Source organism: Pleurodeles waltl, chromosome 6 (genome assembly GCF_031143425.1).
Source record: "Pleurodeles waltl isolate 20211129_DDA chromosome 6, aPleWal1.hap1.20221129, whole genome shotgun sequence".
NCBI lineage: Eukaryota > Metazoa > Chordata > Amphibia > Caudata > Salamandridae > Pleurodeles > Pleurodeles waltl.
The window spans coordinates 1707155888-1707181191 of record NC_090445.1 but is presented as its reverse complement, the minus strand read 5'-3'; the positions used below and the strand labels follow the sequence as shown (position 1 = coordinate 1707181191).

The 25304-nt window shown below is 46.2% G+C and overlaps 1 protein-coding gene across 1 annotated transcript; it reads left to right on the top strand.

Annotated features, from left to right (window-relative positions):
• Positions 1 to 303: 303 nt before the first annotated feature.
• LOC138301408 (large ribosomal subunit protein uL18B-like) lies at positions 304 to 14936 on the top strand. The gene is made up of 8 exons (XM_069241863.1): positions 304 to 419; positions 3743 to 3812; positions 4274 to 4389; positions 9670 to 9804; positions 10246 to 10448; positions 10534 to 10711; positions 14504 to 14592; positions 14750 to 14936. Exons 1-8 carry the CDS (start codon positions 417 to 419, stop codon positions 14847 to 14849), a joined length of 894 nt encoding a protein of 297 aa, XP_069097964.1. The 5' UTR covers positions 304 to 416; the 3' UTR covers positions 14850 to 14936.
• The last annotated feature ends 10368 nt before the right edge of the window (positions 14937 to 25304 follow it).

Below are 25304 nucleotides of genomic sequence, written 5' to 3'. Positions count from 1 at the left end.
ACGCATGGAGCTAGGAAACTTGGCAGTTATGAAGGCCATAGCACTCATTGCTACATGCTAGTTTTCATTGTATATACATACGATCAAATCAATTCAATCCTAGAAGAAGGGCTGCCTCTAGGTGAGTCATAAACACAGCATTGAGACACCCACCCATGATGGCCGCCGCGGCGGAACGCCAACTATCCCTTTACTGGTGTAGTACGCGGACTTGTGATTTCCGAAGGGAGGGGGGGTTGCACGTATATCACGCATGCGCTGTGTCCCAAACATGGCGGCGCCCGTCTGGCGCTTCCGTACGGCACAAGCCTACTTCCGGCCCGCGCGCCGGGGGCGGGTCCTTTTCCGGCCGTCCACGGCCCGCAGCTGAAGTCGCTACCTGAGGAGTCCCGGGCAGATCGGTCCGAGCGCACACAATGGTGAGCTGGACCGGGCCGGGAGGGGGTGTGCAGGCGGACTGTGCTCTGGGGGCGAGGACACGGCCGTCTCTGGGGAGGATGGCGGGGGATGAAGGCGGATTGTCACCGTTGTTGTGTTGGGGGCCATGAAGGGTGAGCCGGGGGGGGGGGGGAGCTCTTAAAGTGACAGTACACACAAGCATTGATACTCACGGTGAGCTCCTAAAGTGACAGTACACATGGGTATTACTACACCTGGGAAGCTCTTAAAGCGACAGTACAGTGAACACGAGCTTAATACCCGTGGAGAGCTCTTAAAGTGACAGTACACTGAACATGGGCATTAACACATGGGAGAGCGCTTAAAGTGACAGTACAGTTAGCAGCATCAAAGGATCTGCATGGGATATAGCGCTTAAAGTGACTGAACCCTGCATAGAGGAGACTTCTTAAAGTGACTGTACAATGAGCAGCTTTAAAGGAGCTGCACATAGTATAGCACCTAGTGACTAATCTGGGCAGCGTTAAAGGAGCTACACACAAGAGAGCGCTTAAAGTGACAGTACAGTGAACAGCATTAAAGAAGTTGAACAGAGGAAGAGCGCTTAAAGTGATTACACCGAACAAGTTAAAAAAGGTACATAGAGTAGGGTTTGTGAAGTGACAGTATACTGAGTAGTAATATTAAAGGAGCTGTACGGGGAAGAGTTTGTGAAGTGAGTGCCCTGACGGAGTAATACTAACAGTACAATGAGTCTCTAATGGTGCATGTACGCTGTGGGTGGCTGTTCTATCAGTGCGCAGAAGCACATCAGCTGCTGTGGGGTCTCTTTGTCTGGTCAGTGATCAGAACAGTGTCTGATCATTGCTCAGAATAATGGTTTCTATGGGTCATCTATGTCTGGGCAGTGTTCAGAATAATGTCAATGGCGATGGGTTGTCTATGTCCAGTCACTGATGAAAATGTCAGGGCCTTCTGTCTGGTCATTTCTCATAAGTCTGTTGGTTGTCTGCTTCTGGTCTGTGTCTGGGCAGTGCTTAAAATAATGTTGGTGGTGAGGGGTTGCCCCTTCGTGCAGTGCTCGGGATAATGTCGATGGTGATGGGTTGTCCCTTTCCGGGCAATGCTTAGAATAAGGTCATTGGCAATGGGTTGTCACTCCAGGCTGGCCAGTGTCTGTGGTGATGGGTTGTCTGTGTCCAGGCAGTGCTCTGGCCAATGTCTGTGGTGATGGGTTGTCTGTGTCCAGGCAGTGCTCTGGCCAATGTCTGTGGTGATGGGTTGTCTGTGTCCAGGCAGTGCTCTGGCCAATGTCTGTGGTGATGGGTTGTCTGTGTCCAGGCAGTGCTCTGGCCAATGTCTGTGGTGATGGGTTGTCTGTGTCCAGGCAGTGCTCTGGCCAATGTCTGTGGTGATGGGTTGTCTGTGTCCAGGCAGTGCTCTGGCTAATGTCTGTCTGTGATGATGGGTTGTCCCTCTCCTGGCAGTGCTCGGAATAGTATCAGGGATGATGGGTTGTCTATGTCAGGACAGTGCTCTGTCTAGTGTCTGTGATGATGGGTTGTCACTCTCCTGGCAATTCTCTGGCTAATGTTTGAGATGGTGGGTTGTCTGTATCCAGGCAGTGCTCTGTATAATGTCGGGGATGATAGGTTGTCCCTCTCCTGGCAGTGCTCAGAATAGTATCGGGTGATGGGATCTATGTCCGGGCGGTGTGCCGAATAATGTTGGTAGCAAAAAAATGGGGCACCCTGAATTCCCTAGAAAAAGGTAATAAAACTACAAATAAACAAGTGTTCTAGAAGGATTTCAAATTTAAGCAAAAGTTTACAGTCATGGGTTTTGAAAGATATGAGAGAATGCATCAAATGTTTCAAGATCAAAGAAACATACAACAGAAGATACAAGTGTTTCAGTTTTGTATTTGAAGCACAAGCTTCAAGAGATTGATCTGAACAAACAGGTGCTCCAGGTGACGGGGCGGTGAGAAGTGTATCAGCGAGCCACGCCAAATGAAAGAAGTACAAAAAATAAAAAGGTATCTACAACAGGGGTCTCCAACCTTTTCTGTAATAAAAGCTACTTATGTTCAGTGAAAATTATCCTTAGCAACTAATGTTATTACAGTTGTAATGGTGACGGCATCAAAGCATTATACTCGTGGCCACCATACGCAAGCTTGTAGCAGTGATCACCTCAGTTCATTGCAACAATGTGAAAAACAAGCCTTTGACAGTGTGGAATGATTTTACATTGGTAATACATAATAGCCATAGCTGCAGTGGCCTTGATAGAAAGCCAGTAGTTTTTGTAATAAGTCTCTACAGCTCTGCATGATTGACCCGGCAATATCCGCTTTAAATGTGTTTATCAAATCAAAAATCAGCTAATTAGTTCTGAGAATGCATACATTTTCATCTCAAATACATGCTTTACATTTTTTTGTACAGATATGTTACCTCAACCAAGCAAAGCTTCTGATTTACTAAGCTGGGTTGAACACAGCTACCAGTATCTCACGAGCTACTCGTTGGGGGAAGCCTGATCTACAATATGTACAAATGGCTGATACCCAAGAATTTAAAGTTTTGAACAATTCCAAACAGTGTTTCAAACATTTGAGATTGAGTATCCAGCAATCAATGATCTGTGTAGGCCCATGAAAAGTCGACGTTTCAACCCTTAAGTAGATAAATAATTTGGGGTCTTTATCAGGACAGACATATAGTAGACACCTAGTCCGATAAATCTGGGGCAAGTTCAAATCGAAGACAATCCGTGACAATATGTGCCCCAGATTAGCTTTCAAGCGCCGTACACCTGTGTGGGCTTTTAATTCGGCCAAAACACGTTGCCAGAATCTCTAGATAGATGAACCCTCATTGATTAATGCTTAGAATAAAGTCGGTGGCAATGGATTGTCTCTGTCTGGGCAGTGCTCACAATAATGTCTATGGTGATTGGTTGTCTCTGTCTGTGGCATGATTAGTATGATGGTGTTGATGGGTTGTCTGTGTCCGGGCAGTGCTCAGAATAATGTTGTTGGCAATGGGTTGTCATTCTGGGCAGTGCTCACAGTAATGTCAGGAACTATGGGTTGTCTGTTCAGTTCCCACACTAATGTCAAAGTCATTAATGTCTGGTCAGTGCTCATTTTAACGTCGGGTGCTCTGGGTTCCGTACGGTAGCCCTGATCTACTAACTCAAACCTAGAATAACCAGTGAGAGGTTCTACACAAGTATGCTCTTTTGCTGTTCTAGGCTCAGACAGGCCCACTCAATGCGCCTGTGGGAGTGCAGCTGTTATAGGCTGGTGATGACATTGGGTCTTTTTTATCCACAGGGGTTTGTAAAGGTTGTCAAGAACAAGGCTTACTTCAAGAGGTACCAGGTCAAGTTCCGCCGTCGCAGGGGTAAGTGCAGTGTGGATGCCGCTCGCCCTCTGAAAGCCCATGCTTTCAACCTTGCTTAAATCAGGAGGCGGGGATGGGGTAAATGGTGCATGGTAGTGGTTTATGAAGCCTACAGTTGCACAGCTCTATGTCGGTAGTCCACAAAAATTTATTTATTTTAGTGACCCTAGATGTATATTTTTTTGAGTCTTATCTGAATATGGTTATGTATGTTGTTCTGGCCTGCTTTCTCTTTAAGTTAGTTTTGCATTCACTTTACTTTCTGAGGTCATATTGTCAGCATGCCTGTTTGTACTCTTTGTCTAAGTGGAGTGCAGTTCAGGCCTACACCTCTGTTCACTGACTTAAGGGTGCATAACTTTCCACGCTGAGTAGAAGGAGATACAGATTTTCTCTTCTTTTTGGCAGGCAGCTAAAATCAGGAAAATTAGACATCACACTGCATTTTTTTGTCTCCACAGAGGGAAAGACTGATTACTATGCACGAAAACGCCTGGTCATTCAAGACAAGAACAAATACAACACCCCAAAATACAGATTGATTGTGCGAATCACCAACCGGGATATCATAAGCCAGGTGAGTGGTTGTGTAGCATTGAGTGAATGTGGAAAAAAAACCCCATAAAAATAATTCTATGCATATATGGAAATGCAAAGGACCTTTCAGTCAGCCTTCTTCAGTCATTGATCTGTACAAGTGTCATTCAAATTTTGCTTGTCCACCACATTCTACAGCATAGAGCATTAGTTTAGCAAACTTCAGCCCTTGGTTTTCTTCACTGTGAATGCCTGCATTTTCATCTCTTGCACATGTGCACGTCGACATAGAATGTAGTCCACTTCAGTTAAGTGGCTAGTACTCTAAGCTCTGATTTTACTTCTCGTTTCATTTCATGTTTTTTTTTTAATTAATTTTTGCGATTTGTCATTTAAAATATCCACACCACCTTTAGACAGTGTCAGTTTTTTGGCTTTTCATTACTGTTACAGATTTAATTTCCATTGCATATGGTTGTTAAAAAAAAAAAATTGCTGCCTTGCCAAGGCCCGAGTGTTGGCTTTGCCAGTGCTTGTTTAGAACCTGCTCCGATAGTCCTAAAAAAATCATAAAGATGTTATTAGACCTGCAGGTCGAGTAGCTTGAATAATCTCCTCGACCTAACTGTAATGTACTTGACCCGGAAACGGGTCTCAGATTGTGTGATCCTAGGCAAATATTGTATTTTACAGTCGCCATTTTCTTCATTCTCACATGAGTGCACCTTCAAATATGTGAGTTCAACATTTCTGCTGTAAAAAAAAAAAAAAAATCCTTTTTTGTTTGATTAAATACACTAAACATTTCCTCCATGTGTAATAGATCTAGCCCACATATAGGGTAGGGTACACATGATCCATGCATGGCTTGCCTCATAGTTTACTAATAGCTTTGCCATCAGGGCAGGAGTGTTTCTCAGTTTATGTTTAAACACTCACCTTAAATAAATGTTTTACTAATGCATGATGTGGTAGTGCACTGTCATTTACAGACAGTAACTTTCCAAGAAATGTCCAAAAACCTTCTCTCTAACTTGCAGCTTTACTGATTAAACTATATAGTATATTAACAATAATCAGGGAAAATTGGGTTTCAGAAAAAAAAACATTTATAATTTGCACATCACCAAGTAAAGCGTTCTGACTTTTTTCATCCTATTATATTTTTTCATCACATAAAAGTACAAATGGTCTTTCACAGCTACTGAAATATATTTTGAAATGTTTGTAAGTTGACTTAGTTATATACATGTTGTGTATTAGGAAAAACCTAATTCCAAAAGCCTTTCATTTCACATACTTCAGACAGTTCACCTTATACAATCCTGGAACTCTGCAGTCACAAGGAAAAGTATTTGCATTGCAAGAAGACTAACTGGCTTTTGACCTCTGTCTCTGAACACAGAGCAAATGTGACAACAATAAGACTTAAAGGCATCTTAGTTGCTAATTCAGTTTTGACTGAACAGAACACCTCTTCTTTGTCCACTCGCCAGAAGAGTCGAGTGGAATCTAAAAATAGCTCAACCTCATAAAGTAAACTCACCATAGTGAGTGGTAAAGTAGATTTTTCAAGTCCTGTCTGAGAAAGAGTAAAATGTCACGTTTGGCTGAAACCTGAAGAACAGCTCGTGATGCCAGATTGGACTCTGACTGAAAAGTATTACAAGTTGGAATGCTGTTACTACAGGTCATGGGCCCTAGTCCCAAATGCATTGAAAAGCATCTGCCGTATGACTTCTGTAGGACAACTATACATACTCTTAAATTTATTGCTGATGGTGCCTACAGAGATCTATACGCATACACTTTTCCTATCTTTGTGCAGAGCTTTATGCCATGAATCTGTAGAACACCCCACACCTAATTCTACATTTTAACTGTAGATGTTGGAGTAGTAATAGCGAGTGCTCTATAAGATGGGAGGAGGAAAGAGAAAATCAACAAGGGTGCAGTGGAACATGCAAATTGCATTTATGTGGAAATTTGCGCCCAGTCACTGTAGGAATGTAGTAGTAAGAGGCAACAATGAGGTGCCTGCCTGCCATTTCTGTCTCATGCAGCATGGACACAGTGCTTCTTGGGTAGTGGGAGGCCAGGACATTTTATTTTATATTACTGCATTGTTTGATCAAGGTAAAATGTTAAAGGTGAGCTCTTCCCCATATTTTCCAGACAAGATGTGGAAGCAAGTAGGGATAAGCAAGGCATGGAATCGTTAGAACAAAGTAGGTTTTCTTCTGAAGCTTGAAGGTGGCGAAGAGGCAATTGGTCGCCACCACTGTATTGAAAAAAAGTCCAGCCATCTGTGAACTTCTGTCTGCAGCTTGTGCTGGTGCGTGCGTGTGTGTGTGTAGTATTGTGTGTGTGTGTGTGTGTGTAAGTACACTGAAACCTTTTATAGAACGTTTGAGCGTATTTGTTCCTTGAGATAGTTGAAGCCTTAAAGCTCTATAAAGGTTAAACCCTAGTACAGCTTGGTTGCAGATCCTAAGGTTGGATTATGTATTAGCATGGGCTGTTTTGCTGCTTGTCCGTGTATTGCACAAATGAAGTAGTTTCCCAAGTACACTGGTAAAGGAAAAATTTACTTTACATCACCTAAGAGGGGAAGGACAAACTAAGAGGGATAGAAGTCAGTGTGGAACATAAAGGTCATAAACAAAAGCTAGTTTGTGTTACTTTTCAATTCATTGTATTTTCCATGATAAAACTGCACAGGGAATGCTACACGTTTCATTTCCATGATACAACTGCACAGGGAATGCTATACGTTTCATTTATAGGTTCCATGCTTGTTTGTTAGGCTGCACAAATATTGTCTTTTTGATATTCTTACATCTTTGCCATGCAACCTTAAAAACCAGTGAACAAGGTGCAGAATCCATGGATTGGTGATGGCATACATGAGACCGTGTTAAAAGATCCATGTAACTCTGCAAGTGGTAGCCTGCAGCGAGTCCCTTCTCTGTAGTTTGTGACCTGCAGTGAATCCTTTCTCCCTAGTTTGTAGCCTGCAGTGAATCCCTTCTTCCCAGGTTGCAGCCTTCAGTGAATCCCTTCTCCGTAGGTTGGTGATGGCATACATAAGAGCGTGTTAAAAGATGCATGTACCTCTGCAAGTGGTAGCCTGCAGTGAATCCCTTCTCCGTAGGTTGTCTAGCCTGCAGTGCATCCCTTCTCCGTAGGTTGTCTAGCCTGCAGTGCATACCTTCTCCGTAGGTTGTCTAGCCTGCAGTGCATCCCTTCTCCGTAGGTTGTCTAGCCTGCAGTGAATCCCTTCTCCATAGGTTGTCTAGCCTGCAGTGAATCCCTTCTCCGTAGGTTGTCTAGCCTGCAGTGAATCCCTTCTCCGTAGGTTGTCTAGCCTGCAGTGAATCCTTTCTCCTTAGGTTGTGGCCTGCAGTGAATCCTTTCTCCTTAGGTTGTGGCCTGCAGTGAATCCCTTCTCCGTAGGTTGCAGCCTGGTGTGAATACCTTCCCCGTCGGTTGTACCCTGCAGTGAATCCCTTCTTCGTAGGTTGTACCCTTCAGTGAATCCCTTCTTCGTAGGTTGTGGCCTGCAGTGAATCTCTTCTCCGTATAGGTTGTGGCCTGCAGTGAATCCCTTCTCCGTAGGCTGTAGCCTGCAGTGAATCCCTTTTGCGTAGGTTGTAGCATTCAGTGAATCCCTTCTCCGTTGGTTGTAGCCTACAGTGAATCCCTTCTCCGCATGTTGTAGCCTACAGTGAATACCTTCTCCGCATGTTGTAGCCTACAGTGAATACCTTCTCCGCATGTTGTAGCCTACAGTGAATCCCTTCTCCGCATGTTGTAGCCTGCAGTGAATCCCTTCTCTGTCGTTTGTAGCCTGCAGTGAATCCCTTCTCTGTCGTTTGTAGCCTGCAGTGAATCCCTTCTCTGTCGTTTGTAGCCTGCAGTGAATCCCTTCTCTGTCGTTTGTAGCCTGCAGTGAATCCCTTCTCTGTCGTTTGTAGCCTGCAGTGAATCCCTTCTCTGTCGTTTGTAGCCTGCAGTGAATCCCTTCTCTGTCGTTTGTAGCCTGCAGTGAATCCCTTCTCCGTCGTTTGTAGCCTGCAGAGAATCCCTTCTCCGTAGGTTGTAGCTTACAGCGAATCCCTTCTCCGTAACTTGTAGTCTGCAGTGAATCCCTTCTCCGTAGGTTGTGGCCTGTAGTGAATCCCTTCTCCCTAGGTTGTGACCTGCAGTGAATCCCTTCTCCCTAGGTTGTGACCTGCAGTGAATCCCTTCTCCCTAGGTTGTGGCCTGCAGTGAATCCCTTCTCCGTAGGTTGTGGCCTGCAGTGAATCCCTTCTCCGTAGGTTGTGGCCTGCAGTGAATCCCTTCTCCGTAGGTTGTGGCCTGCAGTGAATCCCTTCTCCGTAGGTTGTAGGCTGCAGTGAATCCCTTCTCCGTAGGTTGTAGGCTGCAGTGAATCCCTTTTCCGTAGGTTGTAGGCTGCAGTGAATCCCTTTTCCGTAGGTTGTAGGCTGCAGTGAATCCCTTTTCCGTAGGTTGTAGGCTGCAGTGAATCCCTTTTCCGTAGGTTGTAGGCTGCAGTGAATCCCTTTTCCGTAGGTTGTAGGCTGCAGTGAATCCCTTTTCCGTAGGTTGTAGGCTGCAGTGAATCCCTTTTCCGTAGGTTGTAGGCTGCAGTGAATCCCTTCTCCGTAGGTTGTAGCCTGTAGTGAATCCCTTCTCATAGGTTGCGACCTGCAGTGAATCCCTTCTCATAGGTTGCGACCTGCAGTGAATCCCTTCTCATAGGTTGCGACCTGCAGTGAATCCCTTCTCATAGGTTGCGACCTGCAGTGAATCCCTTCTCATAGGTTGCGACCTGCAGTGAATCCCTTCTCATAGGTTGCGACCTGCAGTGAATCCCTTCTCATAGGTTGCGACCTGCAGTGAATCCCTTCTCATAGGTTGCGACCTGCAGTGAATCCCTTCTTCGTAGGTTGTAGTCTGCAGTGAATTCCCTTCTCTGTAGGTTGTGGCCTGCAGTGAATTCCCTTCTCTGTAGGTTGTGGCCTGCAGTGAATTCCCTTCTCTGTAGGTTGTGGCCTGCAGTGAATTCCCTTCTCTGTAGGTTGTGGCCTGCAGTTAATTCCCTTCTCTGTAGGTTGTGGCCTGCAGTGAATTCCCTTCTCTGTAGGTTGTAGTGAATTCCCTTCTCTGTAGGTTGTAGCCTGCAGTGAATTACCTTCTCTGTAGGTTGACTGAGAGAAGCCCCACAAGATGTGGTGTGTGATGAGTTTTTGCAGCTGTTAGTATTATGCCTATGTGTGCAATAAGTTCTGTTCTCCTTTCTTTCTCTCTGCAGATAGCGTTCGCCAGAATTGAGGGAGACATGATTGTAAGCGCTGCATACTCACATGAGCTCCCCAGATATGGCGTGAAAGTCGGGCTGACCAACTATGCAGCAGCTTATTGCACCGGCCTGCTCTTGGCCCGCAGGGTAAGACTCTAGGCGGCTAGTGTGTTGCATGCTGATGTGTGGTTGCTGTTCATTGTCTTTAGTGGAACTTTTTAAGTAATGGTATTAACCCTCTCGCCGGACAGCGCTGAGGCCACTGGTGGGCTTTCACCATGTGGTACACCCTGCCGCACATGGGATGACGGAAAGTTTCATTGAGCGAGCAGCTTTTTGTTGACCTATCTGTATATCATGCTTGTGCTTTAATCATTCTGAAGCTGTGTCCACCACGCATTAGGTGATCTGCAAGTGACCGCAGCCTTACATGTGGACTACTGCTATCATTTATGTGCCTGCATTCGTGTCTTGTAGAAGCAGTCTCTGAGTACAATAGCATTGCTTGCCTCTCGGGCTCTTGTTCTTTTTCCCTGCGATGGTACTGGCTATCCCACCCTTTAATCGGTGCCAACCACCTCTTTTCAGCTGCTGAACAAGTTTGGACTGGACAAAGTGTACGAGGGGCAGGTGGAGATCACAGGGGATGAGTACAATGTAGAGAGTGTCGACGGCCAGCCAGGTGCATTCACCTGCTTTCTGGACGCCGGGCTGACCAGAACCACGACTGGGAACCGGGTCTTCAGTGTTCTGAAAGGAGCAGTGGACGGAGGGATCGCCATCCCGCACAGGTATCCATAGAGTGCCCGTGCCAGTGATGATATGCCATGCTCGCGGCTGGTTGCTAGGGCCTGACTCCTTCCTCTCTTCCTGCAGCATGAAGAGGTTCCCTGGCTATGACTCGGAGAGCAAGGAGTTTCACCCAGACACACACCGGCGCCACATCTACGGGCAGAATGTGAGCGACTACATGAAGCAGCTGGCAGAGGACGACGAGGAGCTCTTCAAGAAGCAGTTCTCACAGTACATCAAGCATGGCGTCGCTGCTGACATGGTAAGGGCGAAGCAGAGATGGCCTCGTGGAGCATACACGTGCATTACACTCCTCTTTACTCAAGGAAATGAACTCCAGTCATTTTAGCGATAATGGCAAACATGTAAGAAAACAGAAACACCCAAAAACGCAAAATCAAATATGTTGAGTTGCAGTATTTTCATTTTTAAATAGGCTATATTGAAAACCTTGTATTTTTTATTAGATCAGATATTGAAAAGTATGGTTGGGATTAGACTTCACTTGGCCCCTTAGTGATGGCTTAAGATTCTTGAAAGTGTTAGTTTTAGGAGTGAATTCACAGATGGATAGAAAGAGGAAATAAATGTTAGAACACTTTACTTCCAAAATACTGTTCAACCCAGCAGATGCTCAGGTCTTCTGCTGGGGAGGATCTTAAGTCTATCGTACTGGCATTCAAAGATATTTGGAAAGGTCGCCTCACCCACAACATACCGTGGCATGCTTCATTATAAGCAGTCAGTCCACACTAAAGTAGGTAATACTACCTTGGCAGGCACAACTAGTGGGGGTTCCTATATAAGTTGTTACTGGATGTTAGCAGAGATTCAGATATGTAATATAAATATCACATTATACCCATAGGGGATTCCCTTTATTCTGTAAGTACCCTAGAGCTGATTAAAAATAAGAATTTTGGATGTTTGGTGATAGTCAATAGTTCATTTATCTAGAGTTTTTGCCAAAGTGTTTTGCTCTAATTAAAAGTGTACAACCTTTTTCAAACATCAGTATAGGGTCACTTAATTGTATGCATGTGTGATGGGCAGTGACATCCTGCACAATCCACTGTTACGCTATTTTAGTATGTTGATGTTTGCAGTTTTCATGAGGAAGGGGTGAATGTGTTATTTCAAATAGATCACTGTTGCATATAACAATCGTATGTTATTTTGCAATGAATTACTTCTGCAGGTGAATCACAAAAAGTGAATAAAGAGGTATGATCACCATGTTCCTCATAATTGAGCATGACATGAATGTATAAACAAGCAGGGATTGTAGGAGCTCTGAAGAAGACCTGTGGGCTTTTGATTCAGCCAAAACATGTTGACAAAAACTCTGGATAGATGAACCATCGACTTTCATCAAACATCCAAAAATCTTTCTTTTTAATCATATCAAGGATACTCGCAGAATAAAGGGAGTACCCTAAGGGTATACCCTTAGATATTTTTATTACATATTTGGATGCCTGCTAACATCCAGTGGTAACTTTATATAGGAATTCCCACCACTGGTTAAGTGCACCTTGATAAGTCGTGGGTGAGGCAACCTTTACAAATATCTTTGGATTCATGTAGGATATAGAAGAACAGAGTTTGGATCCTCCCCAGTAGAAGACCTGCGCATCTGTTGTGGTAACCTTGTGCTTGTACTCTGATCTGGGATTAGGCCCAAGTTTAGGATTTGTTGGTTAACTACAATTGTCTTTTGTTGCATTTTCTCATGAGACTTTTGGGATTGCAACCATAACCATTCCACTGAGGAGTTTTTTTGTTTTTTACTTTCACTTTGGATACCCAACAAAACAAATTATTTGGAAAAAAAAAGATCTGAGTTGGAAAAAGAAATTCACAGGACAATTCTAGGATTTTGTATTCTGAATTATTCATTGTCCCTAAAATGTGTTGGATGCAGTGTCTCTCTTTTCAGTATAATGGTGGTAGGCGTTTCAGGCTAGTAAGCGAGGGTGATTGTGAGGATCAGCTGTGAGAAGTCTAGTTGGCCCATGCTGAGGTCCCTGCCTTGAATGCATCACAGTCATGGAATAGCATCCCTGTACTTGAACATTTGCCGCCTGTTAAGTGTGGCGGCTTCTGTCAGATCTGTGTGTCTGCATTGTCTGCCCTATGCTTTCCTCTCGAGGGATAAACTTGCACCTGGGTCTTGGTGGGCAGAAAATCAATAGATCTATACCCCGCATCCAGAAGGGCACAGGCAAAGCTCCTTGCACACACACTCAGCACCGTGTAGGTAAATCCCATAGGTAGGTATTGCCACATGTGTAGCAGCATTGCCATTCTACCAACAACAAACTCTAAATGCAACTGTTTACAGACCCCTGATAACCTGTCTCTCACACAGTTCTGAATTTCCATGTAGTTGGGTAACAAGAAACTCTCAACATGACACCAGGTAAAACACAGCTTTACATGACTCATGGTGTTGCATAGGGTTGTGCAGCGCTGTATGTATGCAAATAGTCCTAAGAAGTCGATGTGCTTTTAAAAGTATGTTACACTAAATAACAGACAACAGAATGCATAAGACAGAACACAATGCACTCATAAGCTAGCTTATATCGTTCATATAGTTTGGTTTTACCGAGATCATAAAACTATCACGTATAATCGTAAACAGTTGCTACCTCCAATAGCACACATTAGTCATAACTACGCTCGCACATATAGCACGTTTTAGGGGCCATTTACTTGAGCTCACCACTTCACTTTCCTTAAAAGTATATACCTTTCCAAGACACCACTTATCTAAATAATCAAGCACCCCACGGCCAGTCTAGTTTAAAAGCCACCATAGACTAATTTACAAATACACATCCCTAAGGTGAGCACATCAGTCCTTTAAATGGCAGAGGAATCCCTAGCTACACACACCCAACATGAACCATAACAACGTACCTACAATCAAACATAGGCACAAAATATAAACCTAGCCAACATTACTGATAATCAGCCTCAACTAAAAACAGTTTCTGCTCTTTGGATCCTTGAGAACAAAGTGTAAAGGTGCCCAGTCCCCACAGTGCTGCAGGGCAATACTGTTAGCCAAACAGCACAGTACAAATCCCTGTGAGCACAACACACCATTTACGACTATTTTCCTTACTGCATTTTTAACCAGTCACAATTTTGGTAGATAAATCAATGGCTCCAGTTCAGCACCATTTTTGAGTGGGGGGGATTACAGTTTGGTCAAGCTTGGAAGCCATCCTAAGACCTTGGATGCCCATGTTACACTGCCATCATAGGCACTGCTCACATCCAAACATAGCCACGAGACATCTGTGCTTGGCTCCTATAATCATCATAAAGAGTTGCCCCCTCTGCCAGATCTCAGCCACATCTTCACATCCCAGTTTAAGCTACTAGGCTGATTTCACTTTAAATGACTAGACAGCATCTTGTCTTGGACACTAGATATATCATATTCTCTTGGTTTCTTGGGGGTATTCCTAATTTTCTGCCCTGACCTATGCCATTAGCGCAGCTTTTTCTGCAAAGCAAGATTACTACTTTTTACTCCTTCCTAAAAAAGACTTGTGGAATTTATATTCCAAGGCTAGAGTTATAACAGTAAAGCAAGCGTACTGGAATAATGGGGGAGGAGGAGCTGCCTTTCCCCCAGATATTGTAGGGCTGGAATTAGAACACTAGATGTTACCTCCCAGTGAGCATGCAGTTCAAAGCAAGAAACGTGCTATTTCTGTTTATCCTGATACCTACACAGTTGCCATGCCTTGCTTGGTCCTGCCACACGAGAGGCTTTGCTGGTGATTCATCCGTGTCTCGCAGTTCATCTTATTCTTGTTGGCACTGCTTGTTACGGGCAAACCACACACTGCTCTCAGCACTATTGACTGCTGTCATCCAGAGTTACCCAGCTCACACTTCATTCCTAGTCTTACACTCCACGGGCATGAAGCACTGTGCAGCCACCTAGGCTGTGGGATGGGACATAAAATCGTCAATGGTTCTTGCCACTGTGAAGCTCTTGAGGGTCACTCTCTCTGGTCTTGACCCCCTACAGTTGGAAGCGATATACCAGACGGCCCACTCTGGAATCCGCTCTAACCCAGTGATGGAGAAGAAACCGCCGAAGGAGGTGAAGGTGAAACGGTGAGTAGTGCGTCTAAGACTGCGTAGTTGACTGGCTGAGGAGAGTGCTGAACTTCCTACCCCTCTAGTAAATAACGCTAACTACCCCTCTAGTAAATAACGCTAAATATTGTGATTCAGTAGTATGGCTCTAAACTACATCTGTTTTTGCACACAGCTGGAATCGGGCAAAATTGTCACGCAGCCAGCGACAGGATCGAGTGGCGCAGAAAAAGGCCAGCTTCTTGCGTGCCCAGCAGGCAGAGGGTGGAAACTGAACAGCATCCCCAGAGGACTGAAAGCGCAGGATGGGCCACTTCTCTGCACTCTGTCAATCGGAAAATAAAGATGCAACGAAAAATTGATTTTCCTTGATGTTGTGTGTTGTTGTTGGCAGTATTATATAAGGGGGTCTAACTGGGGAAGAAGACTGCTAACCAGTTGCTTCCTGGTTCATGGCAGGTGGGAAAGGTGGCACTAAAGAAGAATTAGGTAAAGCAGTACCTCTAGCCTTGCATTGCCAGCATCTCTCTGGCCAAATCCAAGGTATCAGAATCTTCCTTCCCTGTGTCAGAGCTATGGGCACACCTCTGAGGTGTGTTTAGGGAAATGAGGAACTCCCCCTGAAAAATGAGCTCTGGGGTAGGGTCCCCCTCTTCCCCTGCATTGGTGCCACTTTGGCTATTTCAACAATTGCAGAGGCAGGCCTAGGTGTAAGTTAAATCTGCCTGTGACAGTGGCTGCCCCTCTGAAACTGGTAGAGTTGGTGGCCAAATCCCCTAGACCCGGGGTACTCGAACATTTTCCCAGGGGCCAAAAAGTTTGGTTTGTGATGTGCCCCAGGGCCGCATTGATGCCAGCGAGGTGGCGGTTGGGCGAGGGGGCCGGGGGCATTGGTATTAAAATCGATGTAGGCGAAGCAAAGGATATACATCTAGTGGCGGAATTGAACTATGCGAAACCATAAAACCTGTAATTAATCCTGAATTCCCCAAATTGTGTGATCCTAGGCAAATGTTTATTTTCACTCTCCCTCCTTTTTCTTCATTATGATATAAGAGGACCTCGAAATGCAAGATGTGCGTTGTACAAAACCTCCTCTTGCGTTTGATTTAATAAACTATAATTTTGTTTGTGCATAATAGGAACCCAGGCCACCTAAAAAGTACACATAACTGACTTGCCTCTTTAATTCACTATTGGCGTTGTTGTCAGGGTAGGAGAAATAATTAATATTTCTAAATTTAGGTTTGAAAACTATCACTTTTAAATTAAACATTCTCAATGCACTGATATAATAAATTGTACTTAGGTGACACGGTTCTGCATGTTAACTAAATAACGTTTAGAATTTTGAAGCCACGGTCATATTTTTACACTTTTTGCAGCAAGATGCTTTTAAAAATAAGTGTTTCTAAAGTGAAGCACAGGACTCCCTAGTTACTTCCTTTCTTTAAGACCTGTTAAACTTGAAATAAATGATTGTCTATTTAATATCTTAGAGCTGAGTTGAGTAAACAGCAGCCCAGTGCTCCTGTCACCCAAGGGGCCACATGTGAAGGTCAGGGCAGCCACACTTTGTATCCATGCCCTAGACCATCCTGTCTGGAGGAGGTCACACTGCCTCCCAGCCAAGGTCCCAATGTTCCTTTTCCTGATAGCAGTTCACACCTACCATCAGGCTGCTAGGAGGCAGCTGGGAATTAGCTCTGAAAGGGCTGCTAGAGGCTTTAGGCAGAAAAATGTCAAATTTCTAAAAGTTAGCAAAACAAAAGTATGACGGACGGAGTGTTTAAACTTTTCAAACACTCTACCCCAGTCACAGATCTGGGTTTAATCCATCGTTTTTTTGCTCACCATGCCACCCCAGATTGGACCCAGCCATGTGCAAATCAGTCTTGACACTGTTCCCCATAGGAACAGTCCAGCCCGAACTGCCAGGCTAGGTCCTCCCTGGACCGGAAAAAAAACATCCTGGGACCGGTTTCAGGGTATCACCCTTTATCAGCCAGGCTAGCTTGAATCCAGTGGCACAGTTAGCAAGGGGCCCACATTTGGGCATAACCTTCCCACTTGGGGCAACTTTAGCAAAACAAAAGGATGATGGACGGAGTGTTAAAACTTTTCAAACACTCACCCCCAGTCACAGATCTGGGTTTAATCCATTGTTGTTTTGCACACCATGCCACAGTACTTCTGAAAGTGGCATAATCAGTCAATCATAGGATTTGTAAAGCATGGCTTATCACCACAGGGGGTATCCAGGCGCTCAGATGTCGCTGTGCGTTTGTAGCTACTTATCGCCAAAGTGCCATGTCTTGAGCTTTCTCCTGAAGTTGAGGGTGTGCGAGGTTCGAAGGGGGGTCGTTCCAGGTCTTGGCTAGGAGGTAGACGAAGGAGCATCCTCTGCTGCTGCCTCGGACTCCAGGGATGTGTGCGAGTTGTTGAACAAAAGCTCCTTGGTTGGTTGGTGCAAGGAGAGTCTGTGGTTGATTAGCTTTGGTCCGATGTTGTGGAGGGCTTTGTAAGCGATGGGGAGTGCCTTCAATTTGCATCTCTAGCCAGTGAACACTTCTAAGGTGGGGGGTGATGTAGGTCTTTCTGGGGAGGTCCAGGACGAGTCTCGCTGATACATTCTGGATGATTTGAAAGCGGTAGAGGAGCTGTGCGGGGAGTCAGATGTAAAGGTTTTTTCCAAAGTCTAATCTGCTGGCTACGATGGCTTGGATGATGGTTTTCGATGGGGATCCATTTGAAAATCTTCCGTAGCATGCGGAGGCGGTGGGAGCTGGAGGAGGCCACTGCGTTATCTGGTTGAATGTGAGTTTGCTGTTTATTATGATGCTGAGGTTGCAGACGGGGTCTATCGGGGTTGTCCAAGCATGGAGGGCCACCAGGAGTAATTGCATTAGGAGGGGTTGCTTCTGAAGATGATCACCTCAGTTTTGTCCGTGTTCAGTTTCAAACAGTTGGATCTCACCTTTTGGCGACATGTTTAATGGTTTTGTTGAAGTTATGTCTGGGGGAGGCGTGGTCATCGGAAAGGGAGAGTATTACTGGGAACGAACAGTCTCGGCCAGAGACGTCGTTAAAGAGTGTGGGGCTGAGAGAGGATCCCTGTGGGATGCCTCATATGTTCTTAGATTCTGAGGTGAAGGGTGGGATGTGGACCCTCTGAGTGCAGCCTGGATCCTTTTGAGGGCGTTGCTTGGGATCCCGATGTGGTGGAGTCTGGGGATGAGGGTAAAGTGGGAGATGGTGTTAAACGCCGCAGAGAGGTCTAGAAAGATCAGCACTGCTTTCTCTCCATGGTCAAGGAGGAACCTGTTGTCCATTGAGGTGATAAGGGCGGTCTCGGTGCAGTGGTTGGAGCAGAAAACACATTGGGAGGAGTCCAGTAAGGTGTGTTTTTCAAGTTCTTCGGTGAGCTGCTTGTTGATGACTTTTTCTAGGACTTGCCCCAGAATGAAAGCAGAGAGATCGGGAGGTTATTTTTGAGTTTGCTGGGGTTGGCAGAAGGTTTCTTAAGGAGTGGTTTGATTTCTGCTTGTTTCCATGCTTTGGGGATGGTGGAAGGTCTGATGGGGGTATTAAAGATGGGCGAGAGAGGAGACTGCTGATTTCCTTCTGGCTCAGGTTGAAGATGTAATGTGGGCAGGAGTCGTTGGGTGAGCTGGAGGGGGTTGAGGACATGAGGGCGACTGCTTCCTGCGAGGTTCCTCGTGTGATGCCACAGTCTTTCTAGCCTTTTGTAGTCTCTTGTGTGTACGTATGTAGTTCGGGGGTGAACCATCTAGCGGGCTTGCTGGATCTTCTGGAGGCGGAGCTCCTTGCAGGGGTCACTTTGTTGGCACCATTGAGCATCCAGTTGGAAATGTTGCCGGCATCTTGTTTGAGGTTGTCGGAGAGGATGGGTTTGTTGGACGGAAGGGCATTGGTCCATTGGGACCCTGTGACGTTCCCCCATCTGCGGAGAGGAGGTGGGAGTGTTGTGGACGGCTCCGGTCTGCTGGTTATGGCATAGTGTGCCAGGTGGTGGTCGATCCATGTAAGCTCCATTGTGTGGGTGAAGTTGATTTTTCTGCTGGCTGTGAAGATGGGATCCACGGTGTGGCCTGCAGTGTGTGGGGCCGGTGCCTAGTTTGAGTCTGATTTTGCTTAGGTTGTCTAGTAGATTGGTGGAATCTAGATGGAAATTCAGATCTCCTAGGAATAAGTAGACTGTCGAGTCGATGGCTAAGGGAGGTGATGCGGTCAGCAATGGCTTGTTGAACGCAGGGCAGGATTTCAGGGGTCTGTATGCAAGAGTTCCTCGTATGGTCGTTCTAGTGTCTGTTTGGATTAGGAAGTTTAGGTGTTCCATGAGGTGGGTCGCTGTAGGAAAGTACCATCTTGCCTGGCATGTTACCCCATATTTCACTATATATATATGTTGTTTTAGTTGTATGTGTCACTGGGACCCTGCCAGCCAGGGCCCCAGTGCTCATAAGTGTGCCCTGTATGTGTTACCTGTGTTATGACTAACTGTCTCACTGAGGCTCTGCTATCCAGAACCTCAGTGGTTATGCTCTCTCATTTCTTTCCAAATTGTCACTAACAGGCTAGTGACCAATTTCACCAATTTACATTGGCATACTGGAACACCCTTATAATTCCCTAGTATATGGTACTGAGGTACCCAGGGTATTGGGGTTCCAGGAGATCCCTATGGGCTGCAGCATTTATTTTACCACCCATAGGTAGCTCTGAAAATTCTTACACAGGCCTGCCCTTGCAGCCTGAGTGAAATAACATCCACGTTATTTCACAGCCATTTACCACTGCACTTAAATAACTTATAAGTCACCTATATGTCTAACCTTTACCTGGTAAAGGTTGGGTGCTAAGTTACTTAGTGTGTGGGCACCCTGGCACTAGCCAAGGTGCTCCCACATTGTTCTGGGCAAATTCCCCAGACTTTGTGAGTGCGGGGACACCATTACACGCGTGCTCTATACATATGTCACGACATATGTATACCGTCACAATGGTAACTCCGAACATGGCCATGTAACATGTCTAAGATCATGGAATTGTCACTCCAATGCCATTCTGGCATTGGGGAGACAATTCCATGATCCCCCGAGTCTCTAGTTCAGACCCGGGTACTGCCAAACTACCTTTCCCGGGGTTTCATTGCAGCTGCTGCTGCTGCCAACCCCTCAGACAGGTTTATGCCCTCCTGGGGTCCAGCCAGGCTTGGCCCAGGAAGGCAGAACAAAGGACTTCCTCAGAGAGAGGGTGTTACACCCTCTCCCTTTGGAAAAAGGTGTTAGGGCTGGGGAGGAGTAGCCTCCCCCAGCCTCTGGAAATGCTTTCATGGGCACAGATGGTACCCATTTCTGCATAAGCCAGTCTACACCGGTTCAGGGATCCCCAGCCCTGCTCTGGCGCGAAACTGGACAAAGGAAAGGGGAGTGACCACTCCCCTGACCTGCACCTCCCCTGGGAGGTGCCCAGAGCTCCTCCAGTGTGCTCCAGACCTCTGCCATCTTGGAAACAGAGGTGCTGCTGGCCCACTGGACTGCTCTGAGTGGCCAGTGCAAGCAGGTGACGTCAGAGACTCCTGATAGGCTCCTCCAGGTGTTGCTAGCCTATCCTCTCTCCTAAGTAGCCAAACCTTCTTTTCTGGCTATTTAGGGTCTCTGCTTTGGGGAATTCCTTAGATAATGAATGCAAGAGCTCATCCGAGTTCCTCTGCATCTTTCTCTTCACCTTCTGCCAAGGAATCGACCGCTGACTGCTCTGGAAGCCTGCAAAACTGCAACAAAGTAGCAAAGACGACTACTGCGACCTTGTAACGCTGATCAGGCCGCCTTCTCGACTGTTTTCCTGGTGGTGCATGCTGTGTCCTCTCAGCACGACGAGCGAGGTCCCTTGAACTCAGCAACTCTGTCCAAGTGACTCCCACAGTCCAGTGACTCTTCAGTCCAAGTTTGGTGGAGGTAAGTCCTTGCCTCCCCACGCTAGACTGCATTGCTGGGAACCACGTGTTTTGCAGCTACTCCGGCTCCTGTGCACTCTTCCAGGATTTCCTTTGTGCACAGCCAAGCCTGGGTCCCCGGCACTCTAACCTGCAGTGCACGACCTCCTGAGTTGTCCTTCGGCGCCGTGGGACCCTCTTTTGTGACTTCGGGTGAGCTCCGGTTCACTCCACTTCGTAGTGCCTGTTCTGGCACTTCTGCAGGTGCTGCTTGCTTCTGAGTGGGCTCCTTGTCTTGCTGGACGCCCCCTCTGTCTCCTCACGCAATTGGCGACATCCTGGTCCTCCTGGGCCACAGCAGCATCCAAAAACCCTAACCGCGACTCTTGCAGCTAGCAAGGCTTGTTTGCGGTCTTTCTGCACGGAAACACCTCTGCACGGCTCTTCACGACGTGGGACATCCATCCTCCAAAGGGGAAGTTTCTAGCCCTTGTCGTTCTTGCAGAATCCACAGCTTCTACCATCCGGTGGCAGCTTCTTTGCACCCACAGCTGGCATTTCCTGGGCATCTGCCCACTCCCGACTTGATCGTGACTCTTGGACTTGGTCCCCTTGTTCCACAGGTACTCTCGTCAGGAAATCCATTGTTGTTGCATTGCTGGTGTTGGTCTTCCTTGCAGAATTCCCCTATCACGACTTCTGTGCTCTCTGGGGAACTTAGGTGCACTTTGCACCCACTTTTCAGGGTCTTGGGGTGGGCTATTTTTCTAACCCTCACTGTTTCCTTACAGTCCCAGCGACCCTCTACAAGGTCACATAGGTTTGGGGTCCATTCGTGTTTCGCATTCCACTTCTAGAGTATATGGTTTGTGTTGCCCCTATCCCTATGTGCCCCCATTGCATTCTATTGTGACTATACATTGTTTGCACTGTTTTCTATTGCTATTACTGCATATTTTGGTATTGTGTACATATATCTTTTGTATAATTGCTATCCTCATACTGAGGGTACTCACTGAGATACTTTGGCATATTGTCATAAAAATAAAGTACCTTTATTTTTAGTATATCTGTGTATTGTGTTTTCTTATGCTATTGTGCATATGACTAGTGGTACTGTAGGAGCTTCACTTGTCTCCTAGTTCAGCCTAATCTGCTCTGCTAAGCTACCTTTTCTATCAGCCTAAGCTGCTAGACACCCCTCTACACTAATAAGGGATACCTGGACCTGGTGCAAGGTGTAAGTACCCCTTGGTACCCACTACAAGCCAGGCCAGCCTCCTACAGTCGCTGCTTCTTTGAAGGTGGTACACAAGAGATTGTCCTTGTGCATGATGGCGATGCCTCCTCCGTGCTTGTTGTGGCAGTCTTTGTGGATCAGTTTGTATTCCTGCAGGATGGCGCAGGCGATGTCGGGGGCCGAGGCGGGTGTGAGCCAGGTCTCAGTGATGAACATCAGTTCTGGTCAGAGTGTGGCTACTGTGTCCCAGATTTCCTCGGTGTGTGTGCAGATCGATTGTGCATTGATCAGCAGGCATTGGAGTCATATTCTAGGTTTGGATGGCAACAGTGCGGGTGTGGTGTGGGTCTCTGTTGCAGGTGAAGTGGCGATGGAGGCAGGTGAAGGGCCCTACTGTGATCTGGGGGTGAGGAGATGCAGCAGTTGTTGTTCCTGGTCATGGGGGCCAGGGCCCGAAGTTCGACGGCAGGGTATTGACAGATGGTGGTCTTGCCAGGGTTCCTGGCGCTGGGTGCGGTCCAGGTGCAGAAGGGCGCAAATGGACTTGCATTTGGCGCACTGGTGGTACACCCACTGCACGGTCACACAGTAACCACCATTAAGTGGGTGCCGGTGTCAAAGGGGTGCAGGGAGGGTGGGTGGGAGGTGAAGAGCGGGAAAACAGTGGGGAGCTGGCTGGGTCCTGAAAAGAGCGGGAAGACGGCAGGGGCCTGAAGGAAGCAAAAGCAGCAGGCCAGGCACAACACAGGAGCTTTGTGCTCTGGCCCCCTCAATCTGGGAAGCTTTTGTAATAAAAATTCATTGGATTCACCAATATTATTTCACCTATTGATTGAAAAGACTGTCTATGAAACTCGGACCTTTACATTTGAACCAGGATGGGTTCACCAATCTCTCTCTGATACAAGGAACTTACCTTCAGTAAAGAGGTCCACACCTCATTTGGTGACCCACAGTCTTGAAAATGGTCATTTGCTAAATAGAAGAAAGCGTTGGACCATTGGAGCGTTTCATTTGATTAACAGCGCAGGAGCAGCAGGCCAGCCACGCAAGGGAGCTAACGCAGAGTGGGAGGCACTGGTCAGGACCAGCTTTCAAAATAGTAATTTCAAATCCAATTACGTTACCATCAAATTAGATTTTAAATTACTAATAATTTGAGTCCTTGAACCATGGTTTTAGCTATTCCTAAACGTAATTGTACATTTTAAAGTGTTATGTTTTTCTGTGGTGAAGCCAGCCTTGCCACAGTGACAAATGACTTGGCGATTTTTTAAAACCTTTTTTTATTGGTCGTTTATAGTTTACGGAAATTTCAGTGATCAATGTGACACATAACAGAGCCACATCACAGCCTTACTTCCCTGTTATTGAGTAATCAGACCAATATCTAGTCCCATTGTACATCCCTACAGTATTCCAGGGATTTCTCTCGCCATATTTTCCTGGTGTTCTGTACTCCTACTGCCCCAGGCCTCTTTCTTGGGGGGAGGGGGGTAGTGCAGGTATTTGGTGCTCCTGCCACAGGTCCCTTATCTTCTCAAATGTCCTCAGGCCTTGTAGACTTTATTCTTGGCCTGTATGCACCAGTCCAGGTTTGGAGCCCATTGCTCAGTTGCAGGAGTATTCCGGCTACACCACAGCTGCACTATAACCCTTTTGGCCACCATGAGGGCTGTGTTGCTCATAAGTATTGTGTGTTTGAACAGTGTATGTTCATTCCATATCCCCAATGTTGGGAATGCTGGTTCTAGTTATTGCCTCCCCAGTGACCTCTGAGAGACAGCTTCCCACTGAGTCCCAGTAGTCTATGCCTCCAGCAACCCCACAATCTATTCATTAGCATTCTCGACTGACCACAGCCCCTCCGGCATCTGTAGGGCTGGGTCTTGGCATGATTCAAAGACCCACCCATTGACTACCAGCAAGCGGGGCACCCAGTAATACTTGGGTTCAGGAGGGCAATTCCTCCCCCATAGGGGCTCCTGGTGAGCTTGACCAGGACTGTCTGTGGAGACACCCCCACCCCAAACAAGCATTCTGGTTGTTGTGTCTACCTCTTGAAGAACATTTCTGGCATTTTCTAGAGGGTGCTCTGGAGCATGTGTAGGAGTTGGGGTAGGGTACTCATTCTGTAAGGACAGCACTGCCCATCAGTGAGCGCAGGAGTTTCCACCAGTGACACACACCCATTTTATAGTCCTGGAGGATTCTTCCCAGGTTATTCCTGTGGAATTCTGCCCCATCTAACGTTATGTATATTCTCAGGTATTCAAAGCCCTCCTGTGTCCAGCACAACAGGCGCTTCCAGACCGTCAGGGGTTGCCACAGTTCAAGCAGGAATGCTACTGACTGACAATGCACACCCCTGAGTGCTCCCCAATATATATTAAGGATCTCCAAGACATGTAAAGTTTACAGCTACATGTCCTGCTGCCTTAGGGGTGACTAATTGGTATTAAAAAGGAGGGCTTAGGCCTGGCAAAGGGTTTTATACGAACAGGTCAGATTTGCAGTTTTAAAACTGCCATGCTCGATTGCAGTGGCAGGCTTGGAGCCATGTTTTCACTTTGTCACTTTAGTGGCAGCACAGTAAGTGCTGCTGTCTACTAGTGACATTTAATGTGCAGGCACTGGGTGCCATATACTCGGGACTGACGAGTAAATTAACTATGTAACCAGGGATTAGCCAAGTATGCATCTTTTAGGGTTTCATAGAAAATATGATTGACGTCAGAGTCCAAGTGTTCAGTCAGTAATCTGGCACTGATTCTAGCAAAATGTGGGAATGATCTGCAAAAGGGAATTTCTTCACATCATCCAATAAAGAATCCTGTACAGTGGTCGGAATACACCCTACATAGGACAACTCTCCATGCCTGTAGGGCAGTAATTCTGTAGGTCCCGTTCTTTTTAGTCATGCTTTCTTGTTAAAACAGAGTTTTATTTTTTAACTTTATTTTTCATTGTACTCTACTATACCACATTATTTATTATTGACAAAACTGTTGACAGACATAATCTATAAGGAATATCCATGTACATGGTATTCAACGTGGCTATTGATGCCTAGTACAGTGACTGCATCTTGCAGTCAGTCTGTCAGCCTGGGTGGGGAGACTGTCTCCATGGCTACTATGCACTTTGAATGTAACACCAACGTCATCAAACGTCTGTCTGTTGCTAGTCACAAAGGGGATCCGTGGGGAGTATTTAAATGACCAATTGTTCGCCACCCCAAAAAAACATAATTCACAAAAAAGGTACCCACTGTCTATAAAGTTCATCATACTAAATTAGTCTCAAAAGGGGGTAATCTCTGTGCTGTTGCAAACTCCTTTGTTCAGGATGGAAACTCTCACCCACCCTTAGCGGCGTGCATCATCATAGGGCCCCCCTCACACCATACCCAAAGATTCCTGGTGTCTGCTACTGCTCCCTATTACCTTATCTTCTGCTATGTGTAGCCCTGTCGTGGTGTGACAAAAAGGCTTAAATTTAGGTTAAAAACCCAACTTTTGTGAGTAAGCT